Below are 19,282 nucleotides of genomic sequence, written 5' to 3' on the forward strand. Positions count from 1 at the left end.
ACAACTAGCGAGGCTGGCAAATAGTATAACTTGCCTTTAGGAGAATATTCTTGATCACGTTATTTCTACCATGATTCCATGAAGATCATTTTATTCAAATATCAGTGGTAATTTTGAATTCAAGTTACATATGTAATTTATACATGCAATAAAAATTACTATATAAAACAAATCAATCATTAAATAATATGAAATGTACACTCTACAACTTGGCTTAAGATGGAGAAGAGTTAATAGGATACATCAAAATCAGACGGTTATTACGGTTGTCATGTAGTAGCATACAAGTGCCTTAGAAGAAACCCAATCCTAAATGGGCTCCAGCTGAAATCCGTTTTAATACCAATGAATTTGGAAGATATATATAACTTGCATTTTTACATGGTCACAACTCACAACTACAAATTCAACTTATTTAGCTGCACGCACAAAATTATATATTAACTAAGCGGATTGTTAACTTACTCTCTTAGTTATGGCATATGCTTGAACGTATACCTTTAATCTATGTATGCTTGAACGTATATACCTTTAATCTATGTTTTTTTTTTTTTTATATACTCCCATGCAATCTATGAACGTCTATTAAAATGAATTTAGGAAAAATTGATACAAGTTTTTCTAGCACTTCTCCCAAATATACATCAACAAATTTGTATTTGAGACGGCAAGGACGATTGTGGAGTGGAAAAAAATGGTAGCGACATTGCGTTTTACATTATTTGTTAGGAAATTGCGTCTTTTTTAGAAAAGGGTTTTGTTTGAATTAATTAAAGGAAAAATACAAAACTAACTTTGCATTTAAAAACAACTTGAACTAATGGAAATTGATTTTTTTTTTGGTAAAAAACATGTGGAAGTAGACTTGTTAACTTACTTTTTATGTTTTTGAGTGAGAGTAATTTACGGTCCCCCATTAACTAATATTTTCATTGATAATAACAATAAATTGACTTTTTTTTCCTTTCTATTTTGACATTTTTTTCATCTGTGAGTGTGCCCGAAATATAAGGGTGTTAACATCCAACCGATCTAAAAAAAATTGAAAATTGCACAAAATCAAAATTCAGCGGATGTGCTTTTGTAACAATCTTTCATATTGGTTTTAGGATTCTTTTTTCAAAAACCGAACCTAATCGAACCGCGTACATAAATATTGCATTAATCTTTTATTTATTTGTTGGCACCAACCTATTTGTCACAATTTTTTTAATTTTTTTTTATAATAATGATTAGAGGTGTATATTAAGTTACTTAACTTTTTTTTTTTTCTTTTTAGGTTGGTTGTTTGTTAGTTACCATGTGATGGTCACCCACCAATTAATAGGCCTTTAAGATCACAACCAACTATCATTGCCGTCTTAGGTTGGGGAAATGGGGTATCACATGCCAATTTGTAAGAAAATTGCTCTTCTTCTATCAAAAATTGCACACTTTCAACTAAACTTCTTAAAATATCATACACGTAACTTAACTCACGCAAGTGTTAAATTCAACGTGATTTAACTCACATTGAAATACAACCTACGTAATTTAAGTCACGTTCGGTCACGTTTTGAACACGAACGTGAGTTAACCCACACTACTGTCAAGCATTCCTTTTCAATTTCTTGTCAAAGCATTCATATTCTTTTACCCAAAAGCATTCCTTCAAAAAATAGGTCTAATTATTAATTAATCGCTAGGGAGATGACAGAAAATGACTCTTATTGAGAAATCATGATCCAATAATTGGCAGCAATCACAAACAAAACGAAAAGTGACCAACCATTATATGATGATATTTACAATCATAGTATATGTTCAGAAGAGTCGCGAAATTAAGGGCAAAAGGCCAACCGTTTCATTTACCTTTATGCAATTGGTTGTTAGTTAATTGTAGTAAACTCCCTTTTAGGGGAATGAATTTTCTCCATTATATTTCTCTACTTTTTTTAAGGCAAATACTAACATAACTTAAAATGCTATCGAATACTCCATCCGTCCCGCAATAGATGACCCAGTTGAAAATGTGTAATTTTGAACTATCTTACTTTGACCATATTTTTCTATTAAGATACAAAGATAAATAATATCATATAAGATGTCGTTAGATTTGTCTCGATGGCTATTTTCAAAATATCAAATTTTCATAATTTTTTCTAATTTATTATTCAAGATATTTAAGCTCAAAATTATGCATTTGCATGTGTAATAAGGTCAACTGTGTCAAGTATTAAGGGACGGAGGGAGTACAACGGAGACACAAATTAAAAAAATCAAGAGCTATGTTATTTCAAGGGAAAGAATTTATCAGGCGCTTCACGAATTGTGTTAAACCGTTGGATTTGGGACTTGATGGAATACATGGGGTTTGCAAAATAAAGAGGTGGGGGTGAGATAAGTAACTAACAAGCATCGTGATGATTCCCTCAAAAAAAAAAAAAGCATTGTGATGATGTCGGGACAAATTGTTTCACTCAAAGTAGCAAGAATTCTGCTCTTTACCCAAATGGTTCGGCTCATTCCCAAAGTAAAAGTCCAAAATGCCCCTACGCAACTTAAGTTGCGCTAGTGTATTCTGAGCTTATGTTAAGTTGTGGTGATACACTAGCGCAACTTAACATGAGCTCAGAATACACTAGCGCAACTTAACATGCGCTAGTGTATTTCTGTTCAGAATACACTGGCGCAACTTAACTTGAGCTCAGAATACACTAGCGCAACTTAAGTTGCGTAGGAGCATTTTGGACTTTTACTTTGGGAATGAGCAGAACCGTTTGGGTAAAGAGCAGAATTCAAGTAGCAATTCTCAAAAATCAATAGCAGTATTCTTTTGAAAAGTGTGTATTTGATTTTTAAAGTTTACAAATTTATATTTCCAAATAAAAATTTAATTTTAGTTCCCTTATGTATTTGTTAGCATATACCCCATAATCTAATATAGAAATGTTATCTTAAAAAACTGTACATTCAATTTCTTTAAAAAAAATCCAATACAAAATTTTACTTTTAGATTCTTTAACATGTGTTCTTAAGATACAAGTTAACGAAAAGTAAATATTAATTTTTTTGGTTGACGAATAAATACTAAAATTATTATACCACTTTTGCAACAACTTTTTATAGAAAAAATAATTAAAAGAAAAGGTAAGGGTCATGTTTGCAAAATGATTTCGTATTCATAATTGAAAATTATCACATTATTTTCACTTTTTCATTATTAACAAATTGTAAACCTATTGATTAAAAAAAAAAAAATCTTACAAATGTTCATTAAAAGAAATGAAGTCAAAAACAATATGACAAAAAAATATCTTCATGAACGAAGAAAGTCTTGAGTTTCCTTTTCTTTTCTTTATAAACACAAAAGAGAGATAAGTATATTAGAAAAATATAATTATTATACAAAAAAAAAAAGCGTGTTTATTTATCTTTGTGAACTTAGTTCAATTGGTAGAGACATTTCATTATACATGTAGGGGTCGAAGTTCAAACTCTAGAGACTTCACTTATTCTCTTTAAAAAAAATGGCTACTTGAAAAAGAAAGTGCTTATTTTATGGAGACGTCCGATTATTTGTCTAACTATTCTTATTTTATTTGGTTCCAAAATATCACAACTATCCTTCATAGTATACAATATCCAACAGAAAGTTTACACGTTAACATTATGGACCCAACAAAAACTAACAAAACCCCCCATAATCATGTGCATGGTTCAATAAAGTTTGTTTGAGACGTATTCCTTGAGTTGATACATGTTTACCAAGTCACGCTACTTAACCAAAAAAAAATTAGCCAGTCGTGTTTGTATCTGAATGTATGAATGTGTTTAGAGGAAGCAAATTAAGAAGACATGTACAAACGTGTTTCCATGTTCGTTTACAATACAATGACCTAAAGCCGTAAAGCGACTTGTTAATTATCATCCACAATGCTAGATCTAATAACCCAATGTTTCAACACTTGACTCAATTACCCCACCAATGTTTGATCGTCAACTAGGATTTCAAGCATTGATATGACCATTTTTAATCTAAATTATCATGTAGCTCTTACGTCATAATATAGATATTGAACATCATGCACATAAGGCCACCAAGACGATCGCCTCGGACTTCCAAAAGTATAGAAACAAAATTACTCGATAAAATTTCTTAAATTCTACTATTTTGGTTTGCAAACCAATCACAAGTTGGTTAAGTTGAACAAATGGCGAGTTTGGTAGAATTGCAGTGTGGCACCATGATTTTGGCAAAAGATACATTTTGTAGTGCATGTTTGTAGTGTGTGTATATATACAAGGATCAATTACACATGAATAGAAGACAGACGGACAACAAGCTCTACCGCTAGGCTTTTTTGGATCAAAAAACAAATCCTCGTAAACACAACATTCATGGACCTAGGAGTCATGACATTGATGTGCATGACCCTTTGAACTCTATGTAGAAGGTCAACAACATCTGGTGCTAGTAATCCAAAAGTGTCAAAAGTAAATGGTACTCCCTCCGGTCACATTTATAAGCAAAAAAGCATTTTTTTTGGTTCATTGAATACGTAATGTATTTGGTATATATATTGACCAAATACATTATGTATTCAATGAACCTAAAAAGTATTTTTTTGCTTATAAATGTGACCGGAGGGAGTATAAAAATATGTTGATTGTGAGAACACGTTTTCTCATGTTTGACACTTTGTTTGACGCAGCTTTTAGGCATGTTTGTCTTATCGTAAAAGCCCTAACCCCTAATCCCATGAGTGGTGGAACCCCGCTCAAGTCTACGCATACATGTTTTCCTCCTACCCATCCGTACACCATACACCATAACACTATTTTTAAAATTAAAATTAGGAAATATAATTTAAAATTAATATTGTCTCAATAAAGATTAAGTTGATTCGCAATATGTGGTGTTACTCATGTGAAAAAAAAATGAATGGGTATGTAGGATGCCTGAGTTTGCTGATGAACATTTGAAAGCTGGAAGTTAGCATTTCTCATAGAGAGCAATGCATGTGCGGATGTACTACCTAGTATGGCTTGTGAAGATGGTTCATCTTTGATTATCTATGAGAAATGTCCTGCTTGAGTAATTTTCTGTTTGGACTTCGGCACTCTTGTTCTCCAGGGATTAAATAAATCGATTAACATTACAATTAATTGAAGGAAAAAAAAAATGAACAAAGTTGATTGCATTAATTTAATAAATAATATGTATTCTTAAACATCTGAAAAATAAGTAATTTTTCTAAAATATTAAACTAATGATATATGTACAACCATTCTGTGACAACTTTTTGGATAACTTTTAGGACAAAATCAATAGAGAGGAAAAAATGGAGAGAGAGTAAAAATAACATAGAGATTATGAGAAAGATTCCAAAATAGTTGTACGAATATCATTTTTTAAAATATTATTGGGATCAGCTTAGAAAAATCCTTCTTTTTTTTTTTTTGAAGGACAGAAAAATCCTTCTTAGTTCTTAGGCATCAATCGATGTATTTTGGCCTGACCATAATCACACTTCGGCGTAGAATATTTCATTCAAACTGTTATACAATGATTAATTTATTTATTTTTGACCAAAATGATTAATTTATTTACTTTTACAGATATACAAGGATTATGTTATCTCTTATAAAGGAGAAAAAGTTTAGTTAAAAATATAATAAACCATGGTGAGATTTAGCATTGAATGAGTTGATGGTTTATTTAAAGTTCACTTTTTAATTTAATTAAGGTTCATTTTACTAAAAAAAAAAAAAAAAACTGTATGAGTTCTTCCTACTTTTCATTGTTTTCTAAAAGAAAATCATATCAGATTTACATATTCATAATTTTTCCATATTGTCCTTACAAAAAAAGTGGAAGAAAAGAATCAACAATTTTTTTGGTTAGAGTCCCTTTTTAAAAAAAAACAAGTGCATGGGAAAAATAATGAATATGTAAATTTAATAAGATTTTTGAGACATGATAACACGCCTTTTAACATACATTTTTCAACACACTCCCTTTAATTGGTTAAAATTTACACAAAACTCACCAAATTTATATGTGACCCACATGATTTGGTGGAACCCATATGAATTTTAACCGATCAAAGAGCATATGTGAAAAAGTATGTATTAGAATGTGTGTTGCTAGTATTCCTAAAAAAAATTGAGGTATAATGACAGGAAATCAAAGCGAAGAAAGAATAACCATGAAAACTGCTAAGGCCAAGTATCAGGTTGTACAGAGGGTACACACTAAACAAGTGTTCCTAATTTTAGTCAATTGAAAAAACAAGTAGACAGTCCCATCTTCTATTCCTCGTATTGCATGGAGACACTAGACATAGTTCCATCTTATCTCATTTAATCTTTTAAGAAATGTCTGCTTTTAGTCTTAGACCACGACACTTTGCTCCTTAATCACCGCATATAGCATTAGTTTAGAGTTTAATAATAGAATGCACGGATATTTCTAAAATTCCAAATGTGATGCCTTTTTATTCAAAGCAAAGTGCCATTGACCATTGTTGAAGTAGTAACATGCATTTATCCTTCTTTAATCAAACACATCAAATAACTAACCAACGTTTAGCGTGCTTTTCAGTTTTCCGCTGATTTATCAGTTAATTTTATCAAACACAGCCTATGGAAAAATAATATCAAAATAGTGAGAATCGAACCAGAATAATGCAGAAAAATAATCCCAAAAAATGGTCCTCAGATTTACATATTTGCAAGCTTAATAGGCTTAATCAATTACAAAGACAGCTTTGAGATAACCTCAACAAAAGCTTCATGTTTTTCAAACTCATGATTGATTATATATATATATCTATAGACACTCTTCTCACATAATTACTATATTGAAGTTCAACAGAAACACAAGCACTACATGTTTCCGGTTTATTATATTTGCAGTAGTTCCTAAAAAATATATGAATTGCTGCCATCAAAATGTCGTCTCATAGCACCCCTAAGCTTGCGCACCAAGCTCCAAGAGTAGAGTGTGACTAATTGCATCAGATCCTGGGCCAGTGAATTGAATCGGACCTGCAGTGAAGATCAAGATCATGAGTGTTTCTTCAGTCCAAAATAAAACATTCTGAATTGCACCAATAATTTCCAGGTAACAACTATAATTTACAAGAAAAATGTAAAAAATACATTCTTGAATATACTTATTCCACACAGCTTTTACTATTGACAAAATAATGAAAACTACTTTTACCTAATAAGATTGGACTGTACAAACAAAGTGAAAGAACATTGCCTTTTAGAAGCACACAGAAGAAACAATAAGTGAAAAAACAATCCATGCATACCTGGACTGATGTAGCAATTCTTTAGGGCCCACTCATCCCGCAAGGAGGCAAACTTTTTGAAGGGAGCCTCTGAAAATTCAGTATGAAATATAGTCATTTAGCGTAAAAGATATTTGGAGTCGATATTATAGCAGCAATAATCACAGTATCTGTTTTTTAAATCCACTTTTATATAGCACTCAAAATCTGGAAGAATGGATTCATGCCCTGATGGTTGGCCATGAAGTACCCCATGGTGATTAATGAAAAGGGAGGGGAAAAACCTTAATTTTTTTGTGCCACATTATGGATCCAGTAGAAGAAAATATTTTCCCTCCCTTTTCATATTAATGTCAACTTTCTACGTGGCTGAAAATATAGTTCTCATCTTGTTACTATTGAGGAGTAAAGAATAGATGGGTAAATATACCTTCAAGCTCCACCATTGCTTTCTTAATCACAGGTTTAAATTTACCTGCACAGAAAATCACACAATTCATATACAAAATAACATTAGACAATACATTGAAATAAATGAAATGTATAGTGCTGTGGAATGTTGACATTACCAGAAATTGTTAAAAGAAGCAGCTTGTGAATATTGATAGTCCAGAAAATACATAAAATATTTCTTAATTTAAATACAAGCTTAAAACCTCTTTGGTCCCTTAATTTATTTAAAAAGTTCAGTTTGGTCTCTTAACTGTAGAACCGATCAATTTGGTCCCTTAACTTATGTTAGTTAATGCAACTTGGTCCCTTAACTTGTTAAAATATGTTGTCTATCCATCTATTAAGTGACCAGCTTGAGGGACCAAATTGCTTTAACTTACATAATTTAAAGGACCAAATTCACTGGATTTAAAGTTAAGGGACCAAACTGAACTTTTAGAATAAGTTAAGGGACCAAAGAGGTATTTAACACTTAAATATATTTTCTGTCAACACCTGCGACAGCTGACAGCACAGATATAATTATCAACTATGAACTGATTTTTGTATCAACATCGAGAAAAAAGGTTATTTAATGAATTTTCATAGAAAACAATAGGGTAAATTGTGAAGCAAAAGCTTTTATAGATTGCAATGCATACCGTGTCTCCTCTCCACGTCCATTAGTGAGGTAAGCGCAGTTCCACCAACAGTCCACTCTTCTACCGGAGCGCACAAATTCCCAACCTGAACAAAATATGATAGTCAATCCAAGAATCACTCATCAAGACTAATCTAGAAGTATTTAATTCGAAAACCAGAAGATAGTGAAAAGAAAAGAGCATTTGGAAAGGCACAAACTGATGATATTAATCCAGTCTTCCCACTTTGAAGGAGGGCTCCAGCGCCATAACCCAATGCATAGCAGTAAGTAGAATCAAAATTAGTTGGCAAACCACATCTCCCTTCATAGCTGCATATTATAAATGAGTTTTGGTAACTACAAACACTAATCAATGAGGTTGAACATAGTCATATCATTAGCAAATGTATGGTGAAAAGATTTTTTTTTTTTTTTAAATAATAGTTAAAGGCAAATTATAAAGCAGGTCCACAGAACCTCTTTTTGTTACAGAGCAGCTTATATCATCAAACCTTGCAACTTCAAGACTGATATAATTTAGATGGAGTACCCGAAAAAGTGAGACTGCCCTTTGAACCCGCCTTTGTATGTGTCTTCTTGTTTTCTCTTCTCCAACTCAGTTTCAACCATTTGAATAAACATTTTCTCTGTTTCTATCTTAGCAACCTAATTGAGAATATACCAACATTGAGGTCTAGTCGAATTGCATAATGGGTAAAATCAACACAGCAAGCATAGCAACATAACACCATTAAGCACCTGAACATTTCCATGTGGATCTCTTTCAAGCATCAATTGCTCTTGAATTGATCGAGGTAAAAATTCAAAAAGCTTCAATGACTGATCAGTGAGTTTCTTCTTCCATAACCCACCCTCATCCACAGTTTCATGAGCCAGAATTTCATTGAGTTCTGAAATAAGGTGTTGGATCTGCAAACAAATACAGGATATAATAATTATTATCAGCATGCATTTTCATATTATTTGTACATGAACACATGCCAAAACATCATACAGGAAGAAAAACTTTTAAAAGAAATCTTTTTATGAAGAGTGGTAGCTACCTCAGGAATGAAATCAATTAAACCTTCAGGGATAAGAATGACACCATAGTTATAATTATCCTCAGCTCTTTTAGAAATGATATCCACCATGTAGTCAGTGACATTCTTCAGTGTCAGCTTCTTGGCAGCAACCTAAATTAAGATTTTACTGGTCAAACCAAATATTTGACAGTGCCCTTTGACATGTAATTGAATAAAAGTAGATAAATTGCACAAGGAAGTCGTCTATTGCTTGGGAGGGAGGAAGTAATGATATTGAAATGTATTAGTAACTTAAGCTTTCACTAAAAATTTCAGCAGCGCATTAGTATTGCTTTACCATTCAGGTCCATCATATATTGAAGGGGTTATTAACATGTTCAAGCAAAAATTTAAATTACGCTTTTCATTTAATTACACTTCTCTAATTACGCCCTTCATTTAATTATACTTCTCTGGATAAAAAGCTGTACCAAACAGTAATTTCTGTTCCGCTTAAAAGTAATGACAAAAAAATAGCAGTGGAGAGCCGTTAGCAAACTTCAATCGCAAAATCAACAATGATGCATTAAATATTAATCTTATTAACCTCTTCACTGCCCAAACACTAGATGACATAATCAAATTTACGACAAACCTCTTCTCCAATAATAGTAATGTTTGGATGAGTTTGTAAAGCGCATTCCAGTGTAATGTGTGAAGCTGCACGCCCCATAAGCCGCACAACTGCAGAAAGGTGGCCATATCTCACCCACTGTTTGAAACTCAATAGAACAGTAATGAACAGGTAGGGCATTGGTTTATTTACATGAACTTGTTAATGACTCGATAAAATGTAATGAAAATAAATGAACCTTTCAGAAAAAGTAAGTCATGAGCACAGACGCAATAAAGGACAATCAGAAGGAGGAAAGTCCATTACAAAGTGAACATAATGCAAGGAAGTTTTACGAACAAGGTACTTCAATCTCAAAAGTCAAATAGGAAGATTTCATAGAAAAGCATAAAATTTGAGTCAAAAGATGGCATAAGCCACAAATAAAGACCTTTTATGTATTGGGATGTTTCTGTTGTCACAATAATTGTATTTTCAATTTCAAAACCAAAGAACTGAAGACATGACTTCAGATCTTCACATGTCATGTTTATATTTATATTAGCCATTCATAAAAAGAAAAATAAAAAAATCTTCATATGTCAGAATGACAACAAGTAATATTGGGAACTGAATTGCAGATATGTAAAACTTATAAGATTAAGTGGCCCATTTGGTCAGAAAGGTGAAGCAAATGAGTTGTAACAGAAATCTATATTTGAATATCCATGATGATGTATTAAGATTGGTAAATGCAGCTCTGTAAAGTATCTACTCATTAAATACAATTTGCAATAGTTCTAAAAAGTTTTCAACAATCGTATACTTACAGTGGTAATATTTTCCTGTTGATCGAGCATCTATCATAACATTTCCAATCATTTCTGCATATATCTGCATAATATGTACATAAAAATATGAACAACGTCAGACCATGTAAAAGCAACATTAGTGGTACATGCCATAAATCATGTACAGTTTAAGGAACATATAATGGTCAAAGAAAGAAAACATCAAAGTTATAGGGTTTATATCTTTTGGTATAGGGGCACGAAATATAATAAATTCAAGATAATAAAGCTATAGTGATATGTTGGATGTAATTACTAAAGACAAATGCCCTGATCCTTATTTATGCAATTACTAGTCTCGTAGACTAAAATATATAAGAGATGATAAAAGTTACTCTTAATTACTCTAATTGGATAGCATGTTGAAGTTATAGGATTTAGTCCTTTAGGTATAGAAAGGGGAAAAAGAATACTCAGAATAATAGAATTATGAGCCTGTTTGTTTTAGCTTTTACAATGAAAAAAATATTATTATCTAAAAAATTCACTTAAATTTTTTTGGAGTGCATGCTTAAGCTTTAGAAGAAAAACCGGAATCTGAAAGAAACAAAAACTTATTTCTGTTTATTTTGAAAAGGTACAAGTAATAATAATTAATTCAATAGAAAAGTAGTTTTTATGACTAATCAAACTAAAAATAACTTCTATTTTATGTAGAACCTCTAAAATATAAACCAATTTTTTCAAAAAAAATTAAATCACCATTTTGAAAGCTTACACAAATAGCCCCTTTATTGACATTGGTTGATATGTTCCACACGATTCTGAAAGACAAAACATTGACTCGTATTTATACTAGTGCTAGGCTCATGTTTTTAAAATCAAATAATTCATCATGATAAATAAGGAATTTCGGAAAGCAACCCAAAGAGATAATATGACAATAAATTACCTATTATATAGTCAAGTACATATTATATAGTCAAGAATTCAAGATATAATAAAATATATTCCATATATTTGAATGGAAGTACTCAAGAAAAAAGGTTGATGATGTTGCGAGGACTAGCCTAGCCGTTATTTTTGTTTGGAAAATTATAAGTGAACCAAAGACAGGATTTCATTTTTGAAATGTTAAAATATAAAGTTAGACCAATACAAAATTATAAATGCACAGTGAAGACTATCTGCATAGCCTTGTTCACCTTGCATGCAGTATCAAACCCAAAACTAGTGGGTACTTCTTTGCATTTCAAATCACCATCAATTGTTTTAGGGCACCCAACCACACAAGTTTTCACATTTTTGCTCCTGTATAAATCCAAATTAAACAAGATGTAGTTCAACAAATAGGAACACTTCTATATCCGTAAAAGGTTACTATTTTTTTTCTCCTTTATATAAACAAAACAAATTTATATCATAAATGGACAGCTGAAAGGCTCTCAAAGGTAAATCATAAACTAACAATAAGATACAATTGCATTACCAAATACTATATCATGCCCCCCCACACACAAAATATCTTTGTTCTTAGCCATAAATCATGCCAAAGTAAAATTGCATTTTCAAAAAACCTGAAATATTCAGCAAGGAGGCACGCATTTGTGTTTGAGTCATCTCCACCAATAACAACAAGACCATCCAAGTCTAGCTTATGCACTGTTTCTTCAGCTTGTTTAAACTATACATGTAAAATACATCACTTATCATACTAAAAGATACATAAAGAGATCAAATGAACATTTCATATAGAATATAAACTAGCCAACCTGTTCTGGAGTTTCAATCTTGTCCCTCCCACTGCGAATCATGTCAAAGCCACCCTACCAACAAAACTTATTTCTGTTAGTTATCACAATTTCTTGGAGAACAAAAAAAGGTGAATGCTAATGTACACATTTTGTCTTGGAATTCCTAAATTCAATTCCTTGAGAGTTTAAAAATTACTTTTTTCAACACAAATTTTCTATTTTTAGATTCCTTAAATGTGCCCTTAGGGTACATGTTACCATAACCCAAAAAATTTGTTATAGAACACTTGAAAACATTTGTATGAAATGAGCCAGAAATAGAAGGCATGTCAAATTCATCAAGCTTATAGCATAAGAAACAGATATTTATCCCACACAACCTTTAAAAAAAAACTGAAATTGTTTTTTAGTAGTTGTAAACTCACTGTACAGAGGGAAAATGTTAAAGCTCTAAAGATGAAAAATACAGGTAACAAATTTTCACAAAAACTATGAAATTAAAAATTAAATAAAGAATTGGCAAACTACAATTATAGCAAGTTTTTGATGCTCAGAAAACATGTAACTAAGAATATACACCTGATTTCTATAAGGATAAATATAATCTGAGGTGAGCTCAACGTATTTGCACTTCATGATACCTGCAGGACCACCCCTGAAACCATACAATGTGCTTCCTTTTGCTCTATCTTGTAAATAATCTATAACCAAATTCAAATTCATAAATTAAAAATTGAATATTTCTACAAATATTGATTCTGTTGAATTGAAAACTATCATTTCATACCGAAAATTCCAGAAATCACATTGTGACCACCAGGAGCTTGACCACCGGACAAAACCAGACCAATCTTCAACTTCTGATTAAGCTGCACCGTCTCCGAACCACTCGGCACCAGCTTCGCAGACGGTTGCCCGAACAAATACGGAAACAGCTTTGCAATTTCATCTGCAGAAACGATAAAATCGAATAATTAAAGCGAATTCGAGAATTTGACGAGAAATTGAGAATTGTTGGACGAGAGAAAGGGTGAAAACCGGGGCTGCCGGCGGCGGAGCTTGGAGGACCATCGATGATCGTGAAAGGGGTTTTGAGAACGGAGGGAAGAGAGAGAGTATGGAAGATACGACTGTTTTGGACTTCGCTGTAAACTGAAGCGAACCGGCCGGTGACTGAAGGAGGAGGAGGTGCTCTGTTAGCGTCGGAGCCGCCGTCAAGTGCAAAAGACGGTGCCATTGGTATTTGTCTGATGATGATGACGACTGTGATCACTTGTCAATGCACATTCAACTATTCAAGTGCTTACTAAATAATTGCATTCAAAAGTACTATACATAAACGAACATTCCTGGTCAAAAGAAAAAAGGGCATTCTATCAAATAAATAAACTAGTAAAAAAAAATAATTTAATCTAATATTTTATTTTTAACTTTTAACTTAAAAAAACACATACTACTACTTGGTCAGAAAGAAAAGAAAAAGAACTTAAAAAATACATACTATGAAAATTCTAGTTCTACTCCCATTCAATACATTTATCAACGTAAACTTTTGAAGAGTTTTCTCTCCTTTTTTGTGGTTCTAAGTTTTTATTTTGGAAAGTTTGTATAAGTTGTTGATGAAGGTTTTAACTAAGAGATTAGAAGGAGTTATGAATGTACTCTTTATCCTTAAAAAAAAAATGAATGTACTCTTTAAAAAAAATCAATCCGCATTCATTAAAGAGAGACTTTTGTTGGATGGTATGTTGGTGGTTAACGAAGTGCTCGATTATGAATAGAAATTTAATAAGAAGTGTTTGCTATTTAAAATGGATTTTGAAAAGGCTTGGGACTCGGTAAGTTAGAGTTTTTTATTTAGTATATATTGTCAAGGTTTGGTTCTCTGAAAAATGTCATGGTTGAATGAAGGCGTGTGTGTTTGGGGAATTTTTTCATGTTGGTGAGTGGGTGATCGAAGGAGCAAGTGAAAATTAGAAAAGGGTTTAAATAAGGGGGCATTTTAGCCCATTTTTTATTCCTTTTGGTGGCGGATGGGTTTGGTGTGTTGATGAAAAGAGTTGTCTCCTAGAACTACTTTAGAGGTTCAGGATCGCTAAATCCTAGGAGGTGATATTTCATGAGTAAATAGTCAATTACCCCCCTGAAATTGTAAAGTTCGTCAATTACCCCCCTAGAATTAACAAAACTTCAATTACCCCCCTGAAATTGCACAACATTAATCAATTTACCCCCTCCATCAAATTTTTCTGTTATTCAACATGACGTTTTGCAAATACCCCCTGAAGTTTTGCACTTATGTTCAAAATGCCCATGAATTTGAAAATTTATATAATTTTTTCTTATCCTTAAAAGTGATTGCATATTATCACTGAATTGTGGAACATATTAGCTAAGTTTTGACAGTATACAATCATATATTGGCAGTATGGTAAAACAAAACTTAGCTAATATGGACTAATTATCCAAACAATGTAGTTTAACCCAATCATTTTAAGCACTTCCTAAAAACACGCCACTCACTAAAATTATTCTATCTAAACAGACATTGAGGTTTCTCTCTGTTTGCGACATTAAGGAATTCTAGCAATTGGAAAGTGAATCAATGAAAATTTGACTAGTTAAGGAATTCATAATCGAGGCTCCAACTTCTAACAACCTTAAGACAATACTAACTACCTACAAATATGATTAGAAAATGGTAGCTAAGAATGTATAGAATCCGGAAAATGGTAGCATATATTGCACCATCCTTTTGAACATTATTGTAGGGTTTACCAAATACTGTCAATTTATTCTACCATACTGCCAATATATGGTTGTATATCATCAAAACTTAGCTAATATGTTCCACAATTCAGTGATAATGCAATCACTTTTAAGGATAAGAAAAAAATATATAAATTTTCAAGTTCGGAGGCATTTTGAACATAAGTGCAAAACTTCGGGGGTATTTGCAAAACGTCATGTTGACTAACAGAAAAATTTGACGGAGGGGGTAAATTGATTAAAGTTGTGCAATTTCAGGGGGTAATTGAAGTTTTGTAAATTTCAGGGGGTAATTGACGAAACTTACAATTTCAGGGGTAATTGACTATTTCCTCGATATCTCATATGTAACATGTGAATGATACATTATTCATTGGAGAGATTTATGTAGAGAATTTGTGGACAATAAAGGCAATTTTGAACTTATCATCTGAGTAGGTGGTTTCAATTTTCGACAAAAATAAATTAACTGGGGTTGATGTAAATGGGCACTTTTTGGAGAATACAGCAAAATTTCGAAAGTGTAAAGTGGGTTTCCTCCCCTTTATTATTTACTCCATCCGTCTCAGAGTAACCGTTTCATTACAAATTTTTCTTTTTTTCAAAATAATTGTCACTTTAGAATACCAATGCAACATTTATTATTATTTTCCATTACAATACCCTTATTTATTGAATTTCATCCAACTTAACTACTCCACTAACTACAATTAATAAGGGTGTTTTAGTAAATGATACTAATTTTACCATCAAAATCAACACAATTAATCATTTCTTTAATAATAGTGCATCAACCTTAAACGACTATTATTTAGAGACGGATGAGTATTTGGTATTTTGGTAGGTGCAAACCCAAAGAAATCTTCAACCTGGAGACTAGTGGTGGAAACTACCGAGGTGATCTGGACGTACTTCTCCGTGAAATATCTCGTATTCCATTCAGCCTCCTCACATCACTCAATATCTCCAACCAACCCACCATACCTGCTAAGGGGTTGCAAGCGCTGTCTAAAAGGTTTAAAACTACTTTGACATCTCTCATTTGTTCCAATATTGAATACACCGAACACACTGACTTGTTCCTCATCGCTTGTTGTTTCCCTTTGCTTGAAGAACTCGACCTTGCAGATTGGAAAGCAGGACTGCAATGGAGTGAATTCCATTGCTTTTTCTATGGTAAAGAGTTAGAGACTCTTTCATTTGCACTTTCCAAACTCCGTAAGGTTAATCTCTCTTGTCATTACTACATTGACGACACTTTGCTTTTCCACTTGTTCAAGAACTGTATCTTTCTCAAAGAGGTTATCATGTTGGAGTTGTATCCCATAACCAGTGTTGGCATTGCTTCTGCTCTCCGCGAGAGACCAACATTGACATCTTTATCCTTTTCCATACATCCAAGCCAAGCACCGATAAGCGTTACTCAATGTTTTAATGACTCGTTGGTGAGTTTGAAGGGTTTGACTTGTCTTGTATTGCCGTATTTGCTTATCTCAGATGAGTTCCTCTCCTCTATTGCAAGGAACGGTCTTTCCTTTGACAAGGCTTTCCCTCCAAAATTGCAACGGCTATAGTTATACTGGAATTTTTTCTTTATTATCCAAGTGTCAAGGTATACAACAATTGGATCTTCAAAAGATTGAGTTTTTGAATGATCAACATGTTGTTCAGTTATCTTCATACCTTGATGATTTGATGTCAATAAACCTTAGTCATTGCCTTAAGCTCACAGATTCAGCCTTGTTTGCACTTGCTAGGAACTGTCATTCACTTAGTGAGATCAAAATGGAATCTATTGGGGGTAACAATGTGCATAATTCTGATTCATTGATGGAATTTGGTGTACAACCTCAATTAACGTCTCTATTTGGCTAACAATTCAAGGTTAAATGATGAAAGCATCATAATGTTTGCTTCCATTTTCCCTAATTTGCAGCTGCTTGATTTGAAAAGTTGCAAAAACATATCGAAAGGTATTGGTCAAGTTTTAAAAAGTTGTTGCAAGATTAGGAATTTGAACCTAGGCTACTGTTCAACAGTGAAGCTACTTGAAATGAACTTTAGAGTCCCCCGGCTAGAGGTGTTGAACTTCTCATATACAAAGGTTAACGATGAAATTCTTTATGTTACCTCAAAGAATTGTCGTGGACTTTTGCATCTGTTACTGAAAAATAGTTATGATGTCACAGTTACTGAAAAATAGTTATGATGTCACAGAGAGGGGAGTGAAGCATGTGTTAGAAAACTGCACACAACTAAGAGAGATCAATTTGAAGGGTTGTGATAAAGTGCATGCTAGTGTTGTTGACTCAATGGTATTTTCAAGGCCATCATTGAGAAAGATAATAGCTCCACCTGGTTTTCATTTGAGCGACAAAAAGAAGAAACTCTTCTTGCGTCAAGGATGCACCGTTTGCTCTAAAAGTACTTCGCTCTGAAGTATAAGATGTTTTTGTTTTCAGATTTATTTCTATGAGAAATATTTTTTTTAAATAAAAAATGATCATACAATCGTATATTTAAAACTATCCGCATATACAATGCTTTTGTCCTTTGAATGTGCATCCAGCATATTACAATATGGATGCCTGCACATATTATGTATCGTGTTTGGAGACAAAACTACTTGCTCTATTGTACTTGGATTCATCATTTCTAGTGCAGGGGTTTTAAAATCATGTCTTACTCTCTTTGAATGTTACACTGTCTTGTTGCTAAAGAAAATGGGATGAATTTTGGTTGATACACACACACACACACACACACATAGGGCTACTGTCAATGTCATGAATTTTGGTTGACAATGTCATGCTAGCTGGATGTAAATCAACATGTAACTGTTTTAGCGAGTCTGACATTAATAAGTTACTTGAATCTGATGGGGAGAGCACTGATAGAAACATTTTAGAGCTCTGATGAATGGAGGAAGCCTTTCTCTTTTAACTAAGCTTTCCTCTCCATATACCTCTCTTTTTCTGTTCTTGCAAACTGGCCATTAAAGTTGAACTCCTTGAGCTGTACACTTTTTCATTTTTAGTTCTGAGAAGTTCTCATTTTATTGCAGATAATGGCGCTTCATTGCAAGCGTCTACATCCTCTTCAATGCCCTGTGATTCTGATAGTGGAAATTCTTTTGCTGAGAATCAAGAATCTGATATTATGTACTTTGCACAATCATTTATGAGGCAAATGGGTATGCATACATAATACATTTCAGTTTGCATTACCAATAAAGACAATTTGGTGTCTCTTTTATTTTTAATGTTTATCATGAAAAATGAACAACTATAATTTTGAATGTGTTTCCAACTTTCTTGGATAGATTTTACTCCTTCTGGAAAAAAGCGAACAACAATAATTTTTGGATCGTAGTAGATTAAACTTTTCTAAATTTAGACTTTGTTGATGTTGATCCTTGTTGATCGTAGTAGATTTTACTCTCTTCATAGTAGATTTTACTCTCTTCATATTGTTTGCTTTGTTGTTCTCTTGGCATGGTTTATCCCTCTGGATTTTCCTGACAAGGTCTTATTGATGTGAATGTTGAGTTACCTTTCGTTATTCTCACTTGAGTTTTGGTCTATCGCCTATCTTTCTCTTTATTTTCATAATATCTCTAGAATACTCAAGTTGATAGATGGCGGCCAAGGGGTGCTAGCATAGTTGTAATGTCTTGATTTTTTGTCTGTGCACACTCTTTTATGTTAAAAGAAGGTTATATTTTGAAGCTTTTACTTTTACAGTTGCTTTTTTAATTTGAATTAATTGTTCTACTCCTAGTTCATGTTAAAAATCATCTTAAATGTACATTCAAATGTATATAACTTTAGATTTAGATTTAACTAGCATGGACACCCGTGCCAAGCACGGGCTAGAATGTCGTTATATTTGATGGAGGGAATATTGTGATGTATCAAGTGTTACTTGAAATTTTAGATGGAGTTTTGGTTGTATCATTATCACTTGTGTGGT

The 19,282-nt window shown here is 32.7% G+C and overlaps 1 protein-coding gene and 1 pseudogene across 1 annotated transcript; one reads left to right on the forward strand and one right to left on the reverse strand.

Moving 5' to 3' along the window:
• Nucleotides 1-6,680: 6,680 nt before the first annotated feature.
• Nucleotides 6,681-13,846, reverse strand: LOC146903466 (pyrophosphate--fructose 6-phosphate 1-phosphotransferase subunit beta). The gene is made up of 16 exons (XM_085733253.1): nt 13,580-13,846; nt 13,329-13,490; nt 13,121-13,242; nt 12,560-12,613; nt 12,365-12,471; nt 11,993-12,098; nt 10,827-10,890; nt 10,039-10,127; nt 9,423-9,554; nt 9,118-9,288; nt 8,909-9,024; nt 8,577-8,688; nt 8,378-8,462; nt 7,714-7,758; nt 7,305-7,373; nt 6,681-7,032 (listed from the first exon to the last, which is right to left on the reverse strand). Exons 1-16 carry the CDS (start codon nt 13,776-13,778, stop codon nt 6,956-6,958), a joined length of 1,710 nt encoding a protein of 569 aa, XP_085589379.1. The 5' UTR covers nt 13,779-13,846; the 3' UTR covers nt 6,681-6,955.
• A 2,285-nt stretch (nt 13,847-16,131) lies between these two features.
• Nucleotides 16,132-17,748, forward strand: LOC146903467 (uncharacterized; annotated as a pseudogene).
• Nucleotides 17,749-19,282: the final 1,534 nt, after the last annotated feature.

Source organism: Medicago sativa, chromosome 8, assembly GCF_051527215.1.
Source record: "Medicago sativa cultivar Bolivia chromosome 8, Bolivia_mono, whole genome shotgun sequence".
NCBI classification, from domain to species: domain Eukaryota; kingdom Viridiplantae; phylum Streptophyta; class Magnoliopsida; order Fabales; family Fabaceae; genus Medicago; species Medicago sativa.